This window comes from Poecilia latipinna, unplaced genomic scaffold, assembly GCF_001443285.1.
Source record: "Poecilia latipinna isolate Pla-1442-1.1 unplaced genomic scaffold, P_latipinna-1.0 Scaffold1291, whole genome shotgun sequence".
Taxonomy (NCBI): domain Eukaryota; kingdom Metazoa; phylum Chordata; class Actinopteri; order Cyprinodontiformes; family Poeciliidae; genus Poecilia; species Poecilia latipinna.
Genome location: NW_015113907.1, coordinates 55661 through 75565, shown reverse-complemented (window position 1 = coordinate 75565; position 19905 = coordinate 55661). Strand labels below are relative to the sequence as shown.

Here is a 19905-nt window from a genome sequence, read left to right as displayed (position 1 = left end):
TTTAAACCTTGTGGTTTGTAATACTGCATTTTATTGAATCTAATAAATCCTTTTTTTTTAATCTCCTGTTAACCAAAATAAAAAGGTTCAACATTCAGAATATAAATATCTGTGAATATGAGTGCTCTCCCAGTCTGATATCACCGTAGCTGCCCGTGAATGACATCTTCGACAAACAGCAGCTTCAACAACAGGACCTACAGAGTTACAGTGGAAATGGTGTTCAACAGATTCAGTTGTTTGGTGACAGAAACGCGCCAAACAAAGAGAGAGAGAGAGAGAGAGACGGTGACGCAGTGAGAATACATTCTGGAAAATTCTCAACCCTCTCTCCTCAGTGGAGTTTTTCTTTTCTTTCTTTTTTTTTTTTAAATCATATTTCTTACAAGAAAACATCCGTAACTTATCGATGAACAACAGAAGCTAACGATGAGATCTATTCAGTTTGCTGCAAAGTACTTCGAAACAGATTTAACTGCCTCTTTCCACATGAAAGTGTTTCATTTGCATAACAGGTTAAAGTAAATACAGCTACCTCTGTGTTGTAAAACGTAGGACCACGAGACAAAAGGAAAAAAATCATGTTGATGATCTAACAGTGATAAATGAGGAAATAGCACCTGATTAGCTAGGATGGAACCATAAAGAAGCACGGTTAGCGGAAGAAGACGGTGAAGGTTTTAAGATGATTTGCAAAAGTTTTCATGCCCTAGAACTTTTTCACATTTTATTACGTTGCAACCACAAACAGATTTTTTTGTGACAGACCAGCACAAAGTAGTAGCAACTAAAATATTTGCCCATTCCTTTTTTTTTCCACATTAATTTTCAAGTCTTTGATTTAAGTCTTTGATCTGAACTGTTTTGAACGTTCAGGTCCAAACAGAAGGTTTTGATCTGAAGGTTCAGGGTTGTTGTTGTTGTTGTTCTGCTTGATTTCTTTGCAGCTTCTAGTAGCTTTTATCCCAGTATTTCCTCTATTTAGCTCCGTCCATCTTCCCTTACCCTGCCGACTTTAAGCCTCCTCCCAAAGATGTCTTATTTTTGGTCTCATTTGACCAGGAATATTCTTCCTTAAAATCTGATATTTTTTACTGCAGGCTCTTCAGGAAATGGACAAGACAATTGAAATCATTTTCTTTCCACTTTTCCACTGACGTGCTTACTTTGATGTTGGCCAATCACACAAAATCCCATCGAAATACAATGAGTTTTGTGGTTATTGTCGGGGCCTAGAAAAAAGGTTCAAGGATATGAATATTTTTGCAAGGCACCGTAGATGACAGCATGATCAAAAGCCAGAGGGTAAGTCTCTCCTGTATTTCCCAAAGGAACAACCATAAACTACGCAGAGCTTTCAAATTGTTGCAAGCTTGCTAATAGAAACATTTTCTGAGACGTGGTCCAGGTAAAGTTGGGTTTGACTTCAGATTTATTAATTTTTTTGTTGGAATGAATTACCAGGAAAACGTGTCCACACTTTGTTGATCTGGAAAAAATAAATAAATAAATAAAAGTAAACTATTAAAACCAAGCTTGCTGGTTATGAGATGCATACTGTGAGATCTTAACCCAAACATCCTGTGAAGGCATGTCGTTTGGCACCCTACACGCGCCCTTGTGTGTGATGGATGCGGTGGCGGATGTCTCTTTTCCTAACAACACGCACGCACAAAGTCTTTTTCTCTGATATTGCACATCCTAATGAACACTGAGGGAGATCACACAGTGCCATGTGGCATGACAGTGTAAACCTTATCGACTCTAAAACCCTGGGATCTCAAATCTATCGCCACAGACCCTCTCAAAGCGTCCACAGAACCACCTCCTCTTGCCTCCCACAAGTAAGGATTTAAAGCAGAGAGTCGTGACGGTGTCTGCTGTGCAGAGCGGGAGACCTGGCGCGGCCGGAGGACGGGTGGGACCAGTCAGTAAGGTGGTGGGGGGAATGTAGGCCAGAGGCAACAGTCTAGTCTGGAAAAAACAAAAATCCTTTCACAATTGTTGCAGCATCGGGTTCCTCCTCCGTGCTAAATCCAGGGCCACGCGCGCTCCGACGCAACGGGAAAAAAAAAAAAAAACAATTTCAGTTTTAGGACTTGAATACATGCACGGCCCGCACCACGTACTGCCTGCAGATGGGGCACTCGCTCATCCTCTTTCCGCATTTGGTGCAGGTCACCATGTGGCCGCACTCAAGCAGCACGCAGTCGATGATGGCGTCCATGCAGATGCGACAAAGGTTTTCGTCCGCCGCCAGCTGAGCTCGGACACCATCTGTGGAGGGAGACGGGAAGCGTCACACGCGTTGAGCTGCACATAGATCAGAGATCAGCTGATTTATTCACGGCCTCTTTTCAGCCTCTGTAACTCTCAAATGTTTTCCCTGGAGGTGTGATAGGTTATGTTGCTGCATCATTTTGTTGTTCTTTTTTCTGACCCGCATCAATAACAATTGTATATATATCTATGTGTAGTTAAAGCTATGGTTTTTCAGGATTTTTCCTGTGTACTCTGGTGACCAAGCAACTACATTTTGTTGCCAAGTTTTGTGCAATGAGAATATAGTAAGTCGAAATCTAATTTTTTTTCCTCTTATCTTTTGAAGAGAAACCCTAAAACAGACTTTTGTAACAGAACTTCTTAATCTTGTTAGTGGATGTAGATTTTTTGTGTTTTGATTTGTAGGTTTATTCGTCTTCTGTGAAGACAGTTTTGATTCAGATTGTCTTTTTGTGTTTTTTTTTTTTGTTGTTATTTCAAGTTAATACTTTGTTGATTTCCTGACAGCACATCAGATTATAAATATAAAACTGGTTTCATCAGTGGTCTTCCTCTGCAGCATCAAAACGGATTTAACTTAAACTACAACAAATTTTTTCACATTCTGTAATTGTAATTTAAATGCTTTAAAACTGTGAAAAAATGGCAACCTGTCGGATGGATGGATGGATGGATGGATGGATGGATGGATGGATGGATGGATGGATGGATAGATGGATGGATGGATGGATGGATGGATGGATGGATGGATGGATGGCACATTGTTAAGATCATGAAGCACAAGATTCGTTTTTCCTGAAGAAAATTAACTTGAGCTTCACGTGTTGCAAGCCGCGTTTTCAACAAGTCGCATCAAAACAGACAGCGAACATCAGTGACGTATAAAAACATCATCAGCATCAGCAAGCAGCGAATTTAATGCAAAAAGTAAAATGATGTGTCAGATAACTCCTGATGAAACAAAACATCTGTCAAGGAAACAGATGAGACTGACGGCATCTGTTGGTTGTTATTCACCTGTAAATTTATGTATTTATTTTTTTAATTTAGAGCCAGTGTTCATTACAAGTTTAATCTCAGCATGACTTTGAATCGATAGAAAACCAATGAATCAATGAAGTCTCATGGTGCAACAGAATGTGGATCAGTGCGTATTGCAGTCGAAAGGTTGTGGGCTTGATTCCACATACAGTCACACGCCAATATGCAGCCCATCAGTGTTTTGGTGCAAGAATTTGTTAGTGGAATTGGGTGAATGTGACTGTAAAGTGCTTTGAATGGTCAGAATGACGAGAAAAGCTCTACACAAATTGAGTTTTTCCACTTTTCTCTTTCCTTTCCTCTCATCACAGTGACCTCAACTCGTCAGCTTCAGTATCTTGATAACTAAGAACTCATGGCACCTACAATTTTATACAGAAAAACTGCTGGATCCATGTAGTCTTCCGTGATTGTGGTGTTGCAAACATTAAAATTACGATTGCAATTGTATTTTTATCTACTGTGCAGCTTCAGTGCACAAAGAATCGATTTGCTTTACAAAAAAAGTTAAAAACAGAACATAAATGGGAGAACAAACTTAATCTTTACTTTACGACACGAAACTAAGATAATATTTTTACTTGCATTTTAATATGAATCTCATAGGTTGATATAACATCATTACACATTTTATGTTTTACACTGAGTTTCTCAGTTCTAGAGGAAATAAATCCATACACTACATATTTTTCAACGCTGCAGCCCCATCAACAAATCTATATTTACATTTCAGTTTCTTATTATCTTTTCTGTTTTCCTCTTCCGCCTTTTAGCCAGCACCAATCTGCTCTTTCGTTTCTACACGCCACTCAAATCCTGCAAGCTATTTCTGTAATTATTTGTCGAGCAGCTTCCTCCTGATTTGATTAAACTCCGACAGTTTTTATGCTCCAGTTGGAGGGAGCGTTTCCCTCTTGTTCAATCCCGGCTAAGGAGGAGAAACTACAGGCATCAAATCATGTTAAATCGTGTCAGAGCGCTGACTTATGGGAGTCAAACGCTGAGCGATCGGCCGGCTGGCCTAAATCCGACTCCCGCTGCCGTGACGGGCGAAACGTCGATGCAGCTGCGACCCGCCTGCCTCCCTGCAGCTGGACGCAAAGTGGGCTAATAAGGTCCTGGAGGCCTTCGTGTCGGCCGAGATGCTTGACAATGTAATTACACCTGATGGAGACATGCTGCTGCTGCTGCAGTAATATGATTGCTCGTCAAGAGTTAAAAGCTCTAATAGGGCGCATTAATGACAGAACGAGAGGCTGTCCTTCAGAATTACAGGAGATGGCGCAGAGTGGGGAAGACACATGAAATGTGGAAACACAGAAGCAGGCAGGAGTCGATGTCCATAGCAGGATGGAAAGGATCACATGAGCAAAACAAATGGCTGCAGCATGCCTTTACTGCGTCTGCACAGCGGTTTGTGAAGGAAATGAAAAAAGTTAGCTCAGTTATTATCTTACCTCCAACTCCACTGTTGCAAAGAGGTGGAGGATATGCAACCACTTCACACATAAGAACGGGCAGCAATAGTGAAAATCAATTAGTTTCGGGAATAGCGAGTCTGTTCTTTAGTGGAAATCAAAATCAATGTACAGTTGTACGGTAATGTTTTATTTGCTTCGTATTTTACGATGCCTCGCAAAAGTATTCACGTGTCAACTTTTTTTTTTTTTGACATCGGCGTATTCTTTTGGGATTTTATGATTCGTAAACAAAAAGAACTTCACAATTATAAAGTGGAAAAGAAAACAACACATGGTATCATTTTTCCAAAGACAAAAACTGTAAAGTATGGCGTGGATTTGTGTAAATAAAATCAGGTGAAACCATTTGAATTCGCTAGTCGTCTAATGGACAAACAGCTTCACGAAGCACAATAAAAACAGCAGACAGGTCAAGCTATGAAGAAGCTTAAAGCAGGGTTACATTTTAAAACGGCATCATAGGTTCTGACTGTGTTGCCACTTGCCAGCGAGGAAAACAGTCAAGTGGACCGTGATGACTCTGAAAGGAGCAGAGTGAGAAGAGTCATGCACTTCAAATGGAGCCTTTACGGCCATAAATAGTCCTGTGTCCAGTTTGCTGTAGGGAGGACAGCAAACAGGGCGCTCAGGTCAGATAAGATCAAAACGTAACATTTGACCTACTATTAAAGGCCACGTGTGTCAGCAACAATAACACTGCACACCATCCTGAACACATTATTCCCACTGTGAAACACGGTGGTGACAGCATCATGCTGTGTTCGGATCCACATGAGAATCTGTGACAAGCGTAACGCAAACAGCTGCTCTTCATCCAAACTTGACAAAGAAGAAATGGGAAAGTGTTTTAAAAACAGCTGCAGCCGTGACGATAAAACAGGATATTTCAATACGTTTGGACTCACGGAGGATGAAAATAAACGTAATTTTTATTTGTAAAATCTTTTATCCACGTGTCTTTCTGTTCCATTTCACAATTATGCTCCAATTCGTGTTGTTTTTTTAATGTAAAATTGTAATAAAATACAATGAAGAATCTGTGCAAAAAGTGGTAAAATATGAAATAGTTGAAGAGATGTGAATACTTTCGCAAGGCGCTTATTCCTGATTTAACCAAAAACAATCAATTATCATAAAAAAAAATGCAATAATCCAAAAAATATTTACCTGCGGTTATGCTGACGTTTTCCACTAAAGGATAGTACGAAAACAAAAAAAAAAGGATAAATTTAGTCAGGCATTATGGTTAATGATCAACGCAATAAAATGAACTTCAGAGTCCTTACTGGATTTCCTGTTCTGCTCGTTTTCCCTGTAGAGCCGATGAACTCGATCCAGCAGCTCCCACTTCTCGCAGCAGCCGGAATAATTGACAAAGTTTCTGGCGAGGATTTCTTTTAGCTGGCGGACGGAGAGGTTCTCTATGGCCTCCTCGTTGTCGAGATCAGACAGCGAAGCCCTGATCCTCCTCTGCGTCGCTGGGCTGACCTGCAAATCCCCACGGGAGCGCAGCTGTTAATCGCAGATTTTCATTTTATTTTTCCCCCAACAAAGACGTCTGCGATAAGAATCGGGCAAATATGAACGCAGCCAGCGAACCTCTAAGATGTTTTCAGCAGGCTCCAGGTTCAAAAGGGAAGCCGTCGGGGTCTCCTCGTGCTCCTGTGGGAGTGAAATGTCCGTTAGCTTTCAAACTGACCGCACAGTCATCAGCATAATCAGCATTTTGATGCCTCAAAACGCCCACGAGGGCTGAAGAAAAATACCTCCAGAGGAAATATTTCTTCCTCTGTTGTGATTATGTCTTTCGTTCACACTGCCTGAATCTCATCTCACGCCAAATGAGAGGAAGCCCTGAAGCATTAGGCATGACAAGAGTATTTCATTGGTCGGATAGTTCAATGAAACCGTTTGATTTCGGTGAAAGCTGCCGTTTAGAGACTACACACAAACAGGAAGAGATGTGATTTCTTCCCAAGCCCCAACCCATTATGAAACAGCTTTCATGTGAACGGATTTATTCACTTTGCTCTCCAAAAAAAAAAAAGAGTTCTTCAACATTCTCGCAGTGAAGGAGAAAACATGGCAACGCTTCAGTCTAAATTTTTAATAAACAAATTGCCTCCAGCTGTTTGCAAGAGTCCTTCTGGTTAATTTATGGAAACCTGCTGGACGTAACGGTTCCAACGTGGACAGGATTGGTCAAGAACTGACAGAAAATCTGCATTTTTTCTTCGCTTCCTAAATGGCTTTTCAAACATTTGATTGGCTCTTAGTGGCGTTTCACCTTTTTAAAGTCTAACATGGTTTTTGCAGTGCGAAATACCTGGCGACTTGTTACTCATTAATAAACAGACTTGCAGTTGCTCCTAATCAGTCAACAGTATTGCAGACTTCCTCTATTTTGTTTGCTGTTTTTGTCTAACTTATGTGTTTTAGATTAAACAAATAAAGGTTAACATCTGACAAAAATAACGAGAGTAAAACCAGAATACAGTTTCCAAATGATGATTTAATATGCTGAGAAATAATAGCTATCCAAACACATCTGGGCTTACGTCAAAAAGAAATCATCCCACTTGTTAAATCATGAATAAAAGTCACTGATGAATCCAATTCGTTAGGCAGATTATGGTCTTGAGAGCCCGAGAATCTGGATGACACAAAACTTTCTGATTTTAAATTCTGACAAAAGAGAAGATGACATTTTTGAACCAGAGCCTAAAGAGAACTGCAGAAAGACAAAGTCTTTCTTTGAGACAAAAACATTAAGCATAGAAAACAGAGCCAGAAGTTTTCTATTTCTAATTTGTCGCAGGACGTTGTACTAGTCGCGAATGTACGCACGGTAATTCAGCTGCAAGCTTCATTCTGATTGCAGAGAATAATTATGACATGATTTCTTTGACGCAATAAAATAAATGTCAAAGTTTGACGACTATTTTATGCAAATTAAGTGTGACTAATATTTAAGTGTTACAAACACAGTAGTGGTCAATTTGGATATTGGAGGGAAATAAATAACCTTGTGATTGCAGCTGCAGAACGAAAGTGAATCTTGAATGTTTGTTAAGCTTAAAGACTGGGTTAAAAATCATTCCTTTCCGACTGGAAAGATGATAATGTTTCGTTCTGACGATAAAATTGTAATTAAAATCAAACTCCGACAATAACATGATGTACAATCAAACAGCTTAACTTTCCTTGTGTTGAGTAACACAGATAATACACAGATGTCGTCTGGCTACATTCTTCTACAAAAAGAAGATTTCGCTATTTGACGACCAGAAGGTTAACTACTACTTTAACCTTCCACTTACTGAATTTAAACTGCAACAAAAGCAGCTGATCTGTTTCTGAGCGTTGTATCAGCCAATCATCCGCTTTTGTCCTCTTTTTATCTCCTTGACAAAAGCGAGCCTGTAACGTCTAATGTGACGCAGTTTATTGTTTCCACCTCAGTGCAATAAGACAAAACTGTCTCGTTCTTTCTGTGCCTCAGCACATTCCAGCAGACCTCCGTCGTCCTCTAATGAAGACGTTTTAATAATGCATCCATCAGCGTGGCGGCGCGCCCGGAGGAGACTCCTCCGAGACGCCGGCAGCAGCTCCACTCAGTCAAACAGCCAAACCTTCTGGATCACATGGTTTCTGTGATTACGAGTTGGTTTTTGCACAGATTATTTAAACAAAAAACAACAACAAAAAAAAAACGGAACTAGTAGTAAGCACTTATAAAAGAACGAAAAAGTTGCCGAGCAGAACAGTTTGAATGCTACACAACCAGCGATGGAAGATAAATAAACGCAGAAACAAACGTCATCTGATGGAAGATGCCGTAAAAAAACAAAAAAACAAACAAACAAAAAAACAAACTAACAAAGTGTAATCAGCATTTGGAAGATGTTTGAGATCTCCACCAGCCATGTCACACAATTCTTCTGCCCAAAAACTTTTGACTTATTAGTCTTTGATTCCAGTTTGAGCTTAAACAACAAATAAAAACATAGTTTGAAAACCACCTTTTGCATTTACTCTTTGTCTAATAATAATAATATCTGTTTGATCATCTGAAACATGTAAATGTGAAAAAAAAAGCAAAGGAAAGCACGTCTCTATCACAGCGACCACAGTTTTAACCAGCAGGAGGATTGAAGTCGACGGCCCGACTGTTCACTAATTTTGTTTCAGTGAACATAATTAGGTCAAGTATGTTTGTTTCCAGGTCTGAGGATTAAAGCCCCTTTACAACATGCAGACATCCACTGACAGGAGCGACGGGACGCGGTGTTTCTATTCCCCGGCTTCAGCAGCAACGCATGAGGCGAGTTTAACTTCTGTGATTGTTACGTAACGGCATCAGTTCATGTAACAGACCTATAAAAGGCAAACGGTTTAAGCTGCCTCACTGGCCCGACTGAGGGCTCTGCACACTGACGCAACGCAAACACAGCTGCTTCCAGTTGGACCCTGAAAACCCCGGGAAAACGGGAAAAGGAAAAGGATTTTTTCGGGCTTGACTCGGGCTCAGTTTTGCACGCGAGGGGCGACTGCTTGTGCGACTTCAAACAGCCACTGTGAAGAGCTTGTAAATAAGTTTGTTTCCCCCTTGAAATTAATTACTGTGGATAGAATGAGGACAGATGTGCAGGAAGTGCGGCGTATGTCGGTGAGGGATGGATGTTTGGGTGGAGCGCGCGGCACCAACCTGGCTGGGGGTCCCTGAACTGTCACTCGGGCTGAGCGCTTCCCCCTGAGAGGCAGACAGGACCGACTGTTCGGAGGCGGAGCGCGTTGCGGAGGGCGGCGACGCCGCACGCGAGTGGGGGAGCGAGTGGAGGCTGTCTGTGTCTTCTCCCCCATCCTCTTCCTCGTCGCCGCACGTGTCGTCGTCCTCGTCCTCCTCGTCCTCCTCCTCCTCCTCCTCCTCCTCCTCCTCCATCACGGGCCTTGGAGTCTCCCGCATCCCCTGGTGGCAGAGCACCAGGTCGACCAGGTCCTCCTTCTCCCTGCAGGTGTCGGTGGGGATGTTGCGCAGCAGCAGGTACTGCCGCAGGTCTTTGACCCGCAGCTGCATGAGGCGCGGCCGCTGGAAGGCCGTGCCGCGCAGCAGGTGGCAGGTCGTGCAGCAGCGCAGGTTTTCCTGCAGCACCGAGCAAAGGGCGCAGAAGCTCTTCTTACAGTCACAGCAGATGTGCTGCGGGGAGACATGAGAAGGACGCACGTCAGATCAGTTATTCTCTTTATTGTGCATGGAGCAGACAATTTTTTTTTTTTTTTTACAAACAAAACTATTTGTTTTATTCAAGTCTGACAGACAAAAGGAGCCGCTGAACTGTTTGCACTCGTGTGAGCTGATGCTTTGATAAATAAAACACGAGCTCAAGTGTTCACACACCTCGAACCTTTTCATTTTATAACTTCCAAACAGCATAATTACTGAATGGAGAGAAAATGATCGATGGTTTTCAGATTTTATTTGAAGAAGCGCAGCATTCAGTCGCCCTGAGTCAGTAATTTGAATTTTTTTTGCTTAACGTCTTTTAGTGTATTTCTCCACCAGCTAAAAGTGGGTTGTGATAATCAGTTAATCGCACGATAAATTAAAAGGAGCTTCATCATTTCTATCTACTTGATTGTTTATTTTTCTCGTATTTGTCTCTTTTTCCACCAAAGACCGGATGACAAAAAGCTTCAGTCTGGTGTTCTGGTCTCAACCAGCCACTTTTTTTTTTTTTTTTTTTTAAGGAGATTTCAGTATCTATTTTACTTGTCGTTTCCTGCCTCAACCCAGCCATTTTCTTGGCGAGAGCAGAGAAAAGCGAGACAAACCGTTTGTAGTGTGGGGGATCAGTTGCTGAGGACTGAGGACTTTGGATCAAGGAACCCCCCACCCCCTCCTTCCATTAAAATATGAGTCTATTCTCTGTTCCTATGAATGTTTTGTTTTATTAAAAAATACTGTTTCATTGACCATGTTTAGCGGAATATTCACGTGTATGTTGGTAGCTATTCGGACTGAGAGTGAAACAAGTTTGGACAGTGATCAGTTTCTAACAGGCGCTTAGGGCAGCCTCGGGCAGGAAGGGTCCTAAGTTAAGAAGAAGAAGAAGATGGCGAATGTAACCGCTATAGTGTAACGCACGGATCGATGAACGTGTTTTGTATGTTCAGAAAAAAGGAAGTAAAGGAAATTTACAACCGCCGCATGTCTCGACACCACTTCTGTTCGAGTGTGCAACAAAATATTGGAGGTTCCACCGAGATCTATTAACGCTTCGTCGCGGGACTCTCGTGGAGGGATGCTAACTGGAGCAAGTAGCGGCGGGAGCACGCTTACACCGCGCGCGACCGACATGGAGGAGTTGGCAGAGACCGTCTCTCAACAGCTATGGCTCTTGCAGTTGGATCAGCTCAAAGAGGTGTGTGCAGAAGCTAAAATCCAAAGTGGACATTCTGTAACGAGGCGAGCATTAATACGATTAATAACAGAGTCCATTGATGCTACGGTTAACAATGAAGAGGAGGAGGTGGTGCGGTGCTATCTGCAGAGAATGTTAAAATCAATTGAACAGATATCGCAACATTCTGAAGTTCCTGCTGAGGGGGAGGCAACGTGCAACACACCACAAAGCACCCAGGTTGTAACGGAACAAATGGACTTGGCCGAAAAGTACTCACAGCTCCACCTTAACAACCAAGCGTTGCAGGAGGAAGTACGGAGGCTAAATGAACTTATAAGGGGTAAGCCTCAGAGAACAGTGGTTGAAAATGTGATGCCGACCACAGCAAATGGGCTTCCAGAAGTGACCATACGGAGGGAATTTAAAATATGTGGTCAGATAGGGGAGAGAGGTCAGAAAGACAGGCTCTCGTACACAAACTTAATGCATCAAATTGAGAGAGGCCGGAGTAAAGGACATAGTGATGTTGAAATAATAGAAGCTGTAATCAAATCAATCAGCCCTGGTTTGAGCATTCGTGACATGCTCGAAATTAAACGTGATCTTACTCTGCCCCAGCTGAAAGCAATTCTAAAGGGACATTTTAAAGAGGATAGTTCCATGGATATCTACCAAAGACTGATAAATATCACCCAGGACAGTCGGGAATCCCCCCAAAACTTCCTCTTCAGGGCAATCGAACTGAAAGAGAGGCTGCTTCTTGCTTCAAGAGAAGTAGATCCAGATGAACAGTACAGCGCCGACTTCATTCAGAGGAAATTCCTGAGGTCAGTCAGTACTGGACTGTTGAGTGACAACATAAAGTTTCAGCTGAAGCCTTACCTTGATGATCAAGCTGTGACAGATGAGACTCTTATTGAAAAGATGAATGAGGCTGCAAGTGTGGATTCAGAACGACAGTCCAAACAGAGGAAAAGCTACAACACTAAAACTCCAAAAGTCAACGAGCTACAAACAGAAATGCAGTTCAGACAGCAAAACCAGGCTGCATCTAATGCCAGTTTGGCAATCCAAGAACAGTCAGCTGAAGTGGTGAAGCAAAAAACCCGTAAAACATCAGCACCCATCAGTTCAAGGGAGTCAGAGCTATGTGAAACAGTAAGACTGCTCCGAGAAGAAATCGCTGAAATCAAGAAAAGCATGACCAGCTCTCCGTCTATTCACCAAGCAAGAAGGAATGTTAAAAGGGGATGCAAAGGATGTGAAGAGCACAACAAAAGTGATCAATGTGAACATTGTTTTAAGTGTGGACAATTGGGACACTTCTCTAGGGGTTGCAGGGGACCAAAAAGGATGACTGTGAAACCCGATGGCATGAATGTGAACATGCAGACCTCCACACACTCACAACAACACACGGTGCTGCAAGGAGAAGCTGAGGAAAAGGTGTATGAGAGGCTCTGTGAACGAATTAAACAGCTGGAGGAGCAAGTGGAAATGGATGAGAAAGCAAAAAAAATCATAGGTTCCACATATGCCAGTCACCTCTCCGTACATCATCACACCAAGCTGAGAGCTCTAATAGGAAATAAGTGTATGGTGGACTGCTTCTTCGAGGATGTTCCAACCAAGGCGTTGTGGGATACCGGCTCACAGGTCACCATCATAAATGAAAGCTTGAGGAGATCCCAGCTTCCCCACATCAAGTTACGCAGCACAGGTGAGCTCCTAGAGGAGGGAGAGACTTTGGTTGGAAAAGCAGCAAATCAGACCCCCATTCCCTTTGCAGGTTGGGTGGAAGTAAAATTCAAATTAGGATCAAAGGGGGGCCTGAATTCAGAACTGCTGGTGCCAGTACTCGTCTCTAATGAGCCTGGAGTGGCTGAGCCACCAATCATCGGATATAATGTAATTGAACATTTAGTAAAGAATGGCATGGAGCACCACCCTGGTGTCACATCCATAGCAGTAAGAGAGGCTTTCTCATTTGACTGCAAAAAAGCAGATGTGTTAATTCACCTAGTAAAAACAGCTCACCAAAATAATGAGGAAGCTATGGTGAAAATTGGACGTCTAAAAACAGTGATTCCTGCGGGTCAGACCAAAGAGGTGAAGTGTAGTGTGAGGATGGGCCCTCTCTCAAAAAGACAGGAAGTGCTGTTTGAGCCTGAGGTGGTCCCAAAATGGCCTGAGGGTTTGAACATCTTAAAAACAGTGGTCTGTCTGAAAACAGGAAACCGGTCAGCAGTATCGATCCCAGTCACAAACGACAGTCATTCAGACATTACTCTGATACCCCGCACTGTAGTGGGATACTTGCAGCAGATTAAAGCGGTTTATCCAGTAGAAGCTAGACCTGTCGGTGCAAGTGAAAAGGAAACAGAGATAATCTCACCTGACAGCAACCGCAACTGTCCAGCTTCTGATGAGCCACATGGAGAACACAGAGAGCCTGAAGTATCCAAACATGATCGGTGGGACCCGCCAGTGCCCATTGACCACCTGACTCCTGAGCAGCAAGAAGATGTAAGGAGGATGCTTCATGAGGAGTGTAATGCATTTTCTCAGGATGAGTATGATGTGGGGTGCATCCCATCCCTGCAGCTAAAAATCAGGCTGAGCGACACAACCCCAGTAAGACGGACTTATACATCTGTCCCAAAACCGCTTCTTAAGGAGGTGAAGGAATATCTGGAAGACCTGCTGAACAGGGGTTGGATTCAAAAGTCCAGATCTCCATATTCATCACCCATAGTTTGTGTGCGCAAGAAAGATGGGAGCCTCCGCTTGTGCGTGGATTATCGTGAGCTGAACCGAAAATCCATTCCGGATCGTCATCCTATCCCTCGAGTGCAGGATATGCTTAATAACCTGAATGGAAGTGCATGGTTCTCTGTCTTGGACCAGGGCAAGGCATACCATCAGGGTTTCCTGGAGGAGAGTAGCAGACCACTAACCGCATTTATAACACCTTGGGGATTATATGAGTGGATCAGGATTCCCTTTGGCCTGTCCTCGGCTCCAGCAGAGTTCCAGCGCAGTATGGAGGAGTGCCTCGCAGGCCTTAGGGATGAAACATCTCAGCCATATTTGGATGACAATCTGGTCCACAGCCAGTCGTTTGAGAATCATTTACGCGACCTGAGAGAGGTGTTGCGTCGTTATCAAACTTATGGAGTGAAATTAACGCCAAAAAAATGTGAAATCTTCAAAGACAAGGTGAAGTTTCTGGGAAAGATTGTGTCCAAGGATGGCTACTGCATGGATCCTGCTGAGATCGCACCAGTACAAGCACTCAAAGACCGCATACCAAAAACAGTGGGTGATTTGAGGAAAATGTTGGGCTTCCTATCATACTATCGTCCATATATTCCCAACTTCTCACGCACTGCTAAGCCCCTGTACAGCCTGATGTGCACAGAAAAGAAACCTGGAAAGGTAGTGAAAGGAGGAGGGTCAAAAACAAATAAGGGAAGGCACAAAAGCTCAGACCAGCTTCCTTCAAGCCATCCAATCGAATGGACAAAACATCATAAGGATGTTCTCTGCCAGCTGTTGGAGTATCTGCTGTCTCCTCCCCTATTAGGTTACCCTGACTTTGAAAAACCATTCGTATTGCACTGTGATGCTTCTCAAGAAGGCCTCGGTGCAGTGTTGTACCAGAGACAACAAGGCAAACTTGTGGTCATAGGTTATGGGTCAAGAACACTAACTTCACCAGAAAAGAATTACCACCTCCATTCTGGGAAGTTAGAGTTCTTAGCAATGAAGTGGGCGATCTGTGAACGATTCAGAGAGTACCTTTATTATGCACCCTCTTTTGTTGTCTATACGGACAATAACCCTTTAACCTATGTTTTAACATCAGCCAAGCTAAATGCCACCACACACCGCTGGATAGCCGAACTAGCAGACTTTAACTTCTCCATCAAGTATCGACCGGGAAAAGTGAATGGGGACGCAGATGGACTGTCAAGGATGCCCCTGGACATGGAGGAGTACATGCGGACATGCGTCCAGGAGATGGAGCCAGAGGTAATTTCCTCTGTCACACAGTCAGTCCAGCTAACATCCCGTGATCAAGAGCCGTGGTTGTGTCCTGCAGTTATAATGTCAGTCTGCAATGATGACGAACAGGAACACATAACACCAACAGTGGCCAAAATATCACCAGAGGACCTCAGAAAAGCACAGGAAGAGGATTCGATGATTGGAAAGGTGCGTGAGTTTGTGATGAGAAAACAATGGCCCCGGCATGCCAAAAGAAATTGGCGTGATGGTATCTCTGTATTTGCCAGAGAAAGAAACAAACTGTGTGTGAATAAAGATGGCATCCTGCTTAGGAAGTCCTCCAATCGAGTTCAACTTGTGCTGCCCAAGGTGTTCCACCAGCTGATATATAAAGAACTGCATGAGGAAATGGGACACCTTGGTGTGGAGAGAACATTGAACTTAATCCGTGACCGATTTTACTGGCCATATATGAAAGGGGATGTGGAACACTATGTGACAAAAGTTTGTAGTTGCCTGAAGCGGAAGCATCCAAACAGGATAACAAGAGCACCACTGGTCAATATTGTTACCACTCACCCATTCGAGATGGTCTCCATTGACTTCCTTCATTTGGAGCGTTGTAAAGGAGGATATGAATACATCCTCGTTGTCATAGATCACTTCACACGCTTTGCTCAAGCGTATGCATGCACGAACAAATCAGCAAAAACTGCTGCAGAAAAGATCTTCGGAGACTTTGCCCTAAAGTTTGGATTTCCAGCTAAACTTCATCATGATCAGGGCAAAGAATTCGAAAACAAGCTGTTTTCGAAGCTGGAAAAGTATTGTGGCATCCAAGGCTCTCGTACAACTCCCTACCATGCAGCTGGAAATGGGCAAGCAGAGAGATTTAATCGAACTCTTCTTTCAATGCTCAGAAACCTGACAGAAAAAGAAAAGTCAGATTGGAAGAGCTCCCTGCCCAAAGTGGTGCATGCGTATAATTGTACGCGTAGCGAAGCGACCGGATATGCACCTTACTACCTTCTTTATGGCCGGAGTCCTCGGCTGCCAGTGGACATGATGTTTGGGTTAACTCCAACTGATCAGAGTACCTCCCACAGCGATTATGCCAGTAAGTGGAGAAAAAGGATGCAAGAAGCTTACAAGTTGGCATCTGAGACAGCACATAAGGAGCGGAACAGAGCAAAGATGGGGTACGATCGGAAAATTCATGGAGTGGAACTGCAGCCAGGATCTAGGGTCTTGGTGCGAAATTTCAAGGAGCGAGGAGGACCAGGAAAACTCAGGTCGTACTGGGAAGATCAGGTCTATGTAGTCACTGAAAGGAAACAGAAGGACAGTCCTGTTTATGCAGTACACCCTGAGAAAGGCACAGGAAAGGTCAGAGTTTTGCACAGAAACGTACTATTACCTTGTGACTTTCTCACAGCTGAAACGGAGGAAGATGTGAAAAATATGATGGACAAGAAGAGTCAACAGCAGAGTAGAAACAGAAGGAAGCAGAAAGAATGGGTTGACAAGAATGGTGACAGCAGCTCTGATGACGAAGACAACTGGAGGTTCATCACCCATCCGAAGGTACAACCTCAACAAGTTGAAGGTCAGCTGAGAAGAGGTGCAGAGGATGCTCAAGCGGGTGCAGAACCAGAGGTGGAGTGGGAAGGAGAAGTGGACAGAGAGGAAGGAGAAATGGCGGCAGAGGAACACACATCATCTGATGAAGCCGATGGACAAGATCCGGTGAAAGCAGCATCATTTGATGAAGCAGACGAGCAAGACTCCACCGAGGCAGTGTCATTTGATGAAGCAGACGAGAGGAGGCTGGCACCTGTTTCGAGACAGTATCCTTCTAGACAACGACATCCACCCAAAACACTCACATACAGTAGGCTAGGCCAACCAACATTTATGGTTAGGCACAAGTAATGTTAAGTTCATATTGTGGTTAGGTCACATTGTTCAGTTATATGTTCAGGTTGGGTAACTACACAGGACAGAGGGGATTAGAAGCGTAAGCTTTAAACATATTGATAGCTGATTAGTGCACATCTGGAATTTGGACCGCTATTACATTGATTTAGACGGCTACATATGTTAAGCACATAATAGCATAAGTGGGTCTAAATGAAGGGTTAGGGCAGGAACTTAAAGTCAAACTTTACAGTCTGATACACACAACCTGCAGAGATGGCAGAGTGACTTTACAGATATTACCTGGCCAGTAATGTCTATTGTTTTAACATGACATGAAGAGGGGGATAGATGCCATGTTCAGAACTGTATCATACAGGAAAGTGTACCAAGAGACTGTCTTCCAAACCTGTCTCCATACCAGCTGAAGACTCAGCTCTCCAGAAATGTCAGTATGTCGGGACGACATTTATTTTGAGGGGGAGAGTGTGGGGGATCAGTTGCTGAGGACTGAGGACTTTGGATCAAGGAACCCCCCCACCCCCTCCTTCCATTAAAATATGAGTCTATTCTCTGTTCCTATGAATGTTTTGTTTTATTAAAAAAATACTGTTTCATTGTCCATGTTTAGCGGAATATTCACGTGTATGTTGGTAGCTATTCGGACTGAGAGTGAAACAAGTTTGGACAGTGATCAGTTTCTAACAGGCGCTTAGGGCAGCCTCGGGCAGGAAGGGTCCTAAGTTAAGAAGAAGAAGAAGATGGCGAATGTAACCGCTATAGTGTAACGCACGGATCGATGAACGTGTTTTGTATGTTCAGAAAAAAAGGAAGTAAAGGAAATTTACAACCGCCGCATGTCTCGACACCACTTCTGTTCGAGTGTGCAACACAAATTTTTTCTCCTGACCCCCCCCAGTGGTTTCCAAACATTTTCTGGGCCCCCCTATGGATCACAAATAGCTGTCTGGGACGTGTATGAGAGGGGAGGGGGGATCGACTTTTTTGGGGAAAAAATGAATGTATGAGCTGGACATAGACAACATCGGTAGCCTACAGGCTGCTTGTTAAGCTTAAGGTGATGTATTGATATTAGCTAGTCATCATTTAGCTAACATTACCTGCATCCAACAGCTTTGCTCAACTCAGTCGGTTAGTTTGGGGGGAAAACTGTGAAAAGTTCTTTGCGTTTTGCTGGTTTGCTGCCATTATTCTAACACACCTGCGTAGCTCTGTACAGCAGCAGCAGGTCTCTTCACTGCCTCACAGGTGTAAACCCAGCGCGAGCGTCGTAGCGCTCAAGTTGCGTTTAAAACACGACTTAATCAGTTAATAAATAACTTTTTATTCCATTTCAGATAGTTTCTGAACTGTTCGTGCTTTGCTAGAGCAGCGGTGCAACACGTCGATCGCGGAAGGTTTTGAGTCGATCTCAGCATTAGGTGAGAAACTAAACGCCGCCAGGACGCTGAGACCAGCACGTCCACCTCTGGCTCGCTTAAAATGTTCGTAACTTTATTAAAGAACAACAACAAAAAGTCAACAAAATGTGTTCAAATTAATCACCCAACAACAATAATAATCTCAGTGATTATTGTTTCAACAAGGTGTTGTGCAATTCTGTGCGTTTGAGTTCCATTACCAAAATAACTAGCAGAGCAGGAGTTTAAAATTAACTAATCAACCACCGCTGTGTTCATGAGAGGCTTATTAATGATCGCAAAATAAATATCAAGCCTGAAAATCTAATATTGTAACGGACTGAATGTTATGTTTTTAACGTAATCTCTGGTCAGCTTGTGGAGCGCAGGAGGTTGCCATGGCAACGGGTGTGCTTAAATGACAGAGAGAGACGGAGAATAAAAAGGTGCGAGTGGTTTAGAGTTGATCACCTGTTCAGGTTGTTTTACCTTTGCTGTGGCGAATCACAGCTGCTGTAGTTTCTGATCGGTCAATAAACGACAAACTTGGACTGATTACCTCGTTCTTTGTGACTGTACGTCATTTACAACAAACATCAGAAACGGTAAATATGTTTCATTAAGTATTTAACAAACAAATGGCTTCTAATAATTATCTATAATTATGTGAAATTAAATTGTCTAATTCAAAAATAATAGTTTTATTGCTCTCTGGAATCTTGCTTTGAGCTCAGAGTCTGAGAGGCTTTTCCTTTATCAAACTATCTTTTGTGCTCCTTATTTAGTGGAAATATTGATGTTGATGAGACTTAATGATGATAACCTTTAACCTTTTTCAACCTTTATAGCTCCACTGTTGAAAATGAGAAGCTAACATTCACAAATGACAGTGAAATAAAATCCAGTCCAACATCTGGTTTGAGGTGATTCCTCTGGAACCTGTTGGAGGAAAAATATCCCAACTTCAGAAGATGAGCTTTAACCTAACAGAGCTCTGTGGTTCCTCCCATCAGTATGAGAGTCAGGGTGAGGAGGCATCATGTCAGGAAGATGAAGTGGAAGCTACAGGATCTTCAGAACAAACAGGTCATGATGCTGGGCTACTGATTATCCCTCTGTCTGGACACAGGATCAATATAACCAGTTTAAAAGCTAAAATGAATGGTTATATGCCAGATGTGGAAAACTGGGATGCACTCTATGCATCCCAGTTTCAGGATTTAGGTCTCATGGCATGACAAGGTGTCAACATTGCAGCCAGTGGGCTGAGGGACATACAGCTTTATTTTGCAAGAGCTACCCAGCTTTTATCGCTTCGCAAAAATGTCATCAGTCAGAAACCCCAAA

General features: G+C 43.0%; 1 protein-coding gene and 1 long non-coding RNA gene across 3 annotated transcripts in view; one reads left to right on the top strand and one right to left on the bottom strand.

The window, feature by feature from the left end:
* Positions 1–60: 60 nt before the first annotated feature.
* The window catches only part of rnf34b (ring finger protein 34b), a 32784-nt gene continuing 12939 nt past the window's right edge, over positions 61–19905 (bottom strand). Inside the window, exons 3-8 of one of the 2 annotated variants that reach the window (XM_015055043.1) lie at positions 9514–10002; positions 6405–6467; positions 6092–6293; positions 5973–5996; positions 4782–4823; positions 61–2277 (exon numbers count right to left, since the gene is read on the bottom strand). In XM_015055043.1, the coding sequence (XP_014910529.1) occupies positions 2093–2277; positions 4782–4823; positions 5973–5996; positions 6092–6293; positions 6405–6467; positions 9514–10002 (1005 nt within the window). In that variant the 3' untranslated portion in view covers positions 61–2092. The remainder of the gene's footprint in view (positions 2278–4781; positions 4824–5972; positions 5997–6091; positions 6294–6404; positions 6468–9513; positions 10003–19905) is intronic. The other variant, XM_015055044.1, reaches the window with a different exon arrangement.
* LOC106961359 (uncharacterized) lies at positions 2974–4379 on the top strand. The gene is made up of 2 exons (XR_001427754.1): positions 2974–3739; positions 3832–4379. It is a non-coding gene; the product is annotated as an uncharacterized LOC106961359 (long non-coding RNA).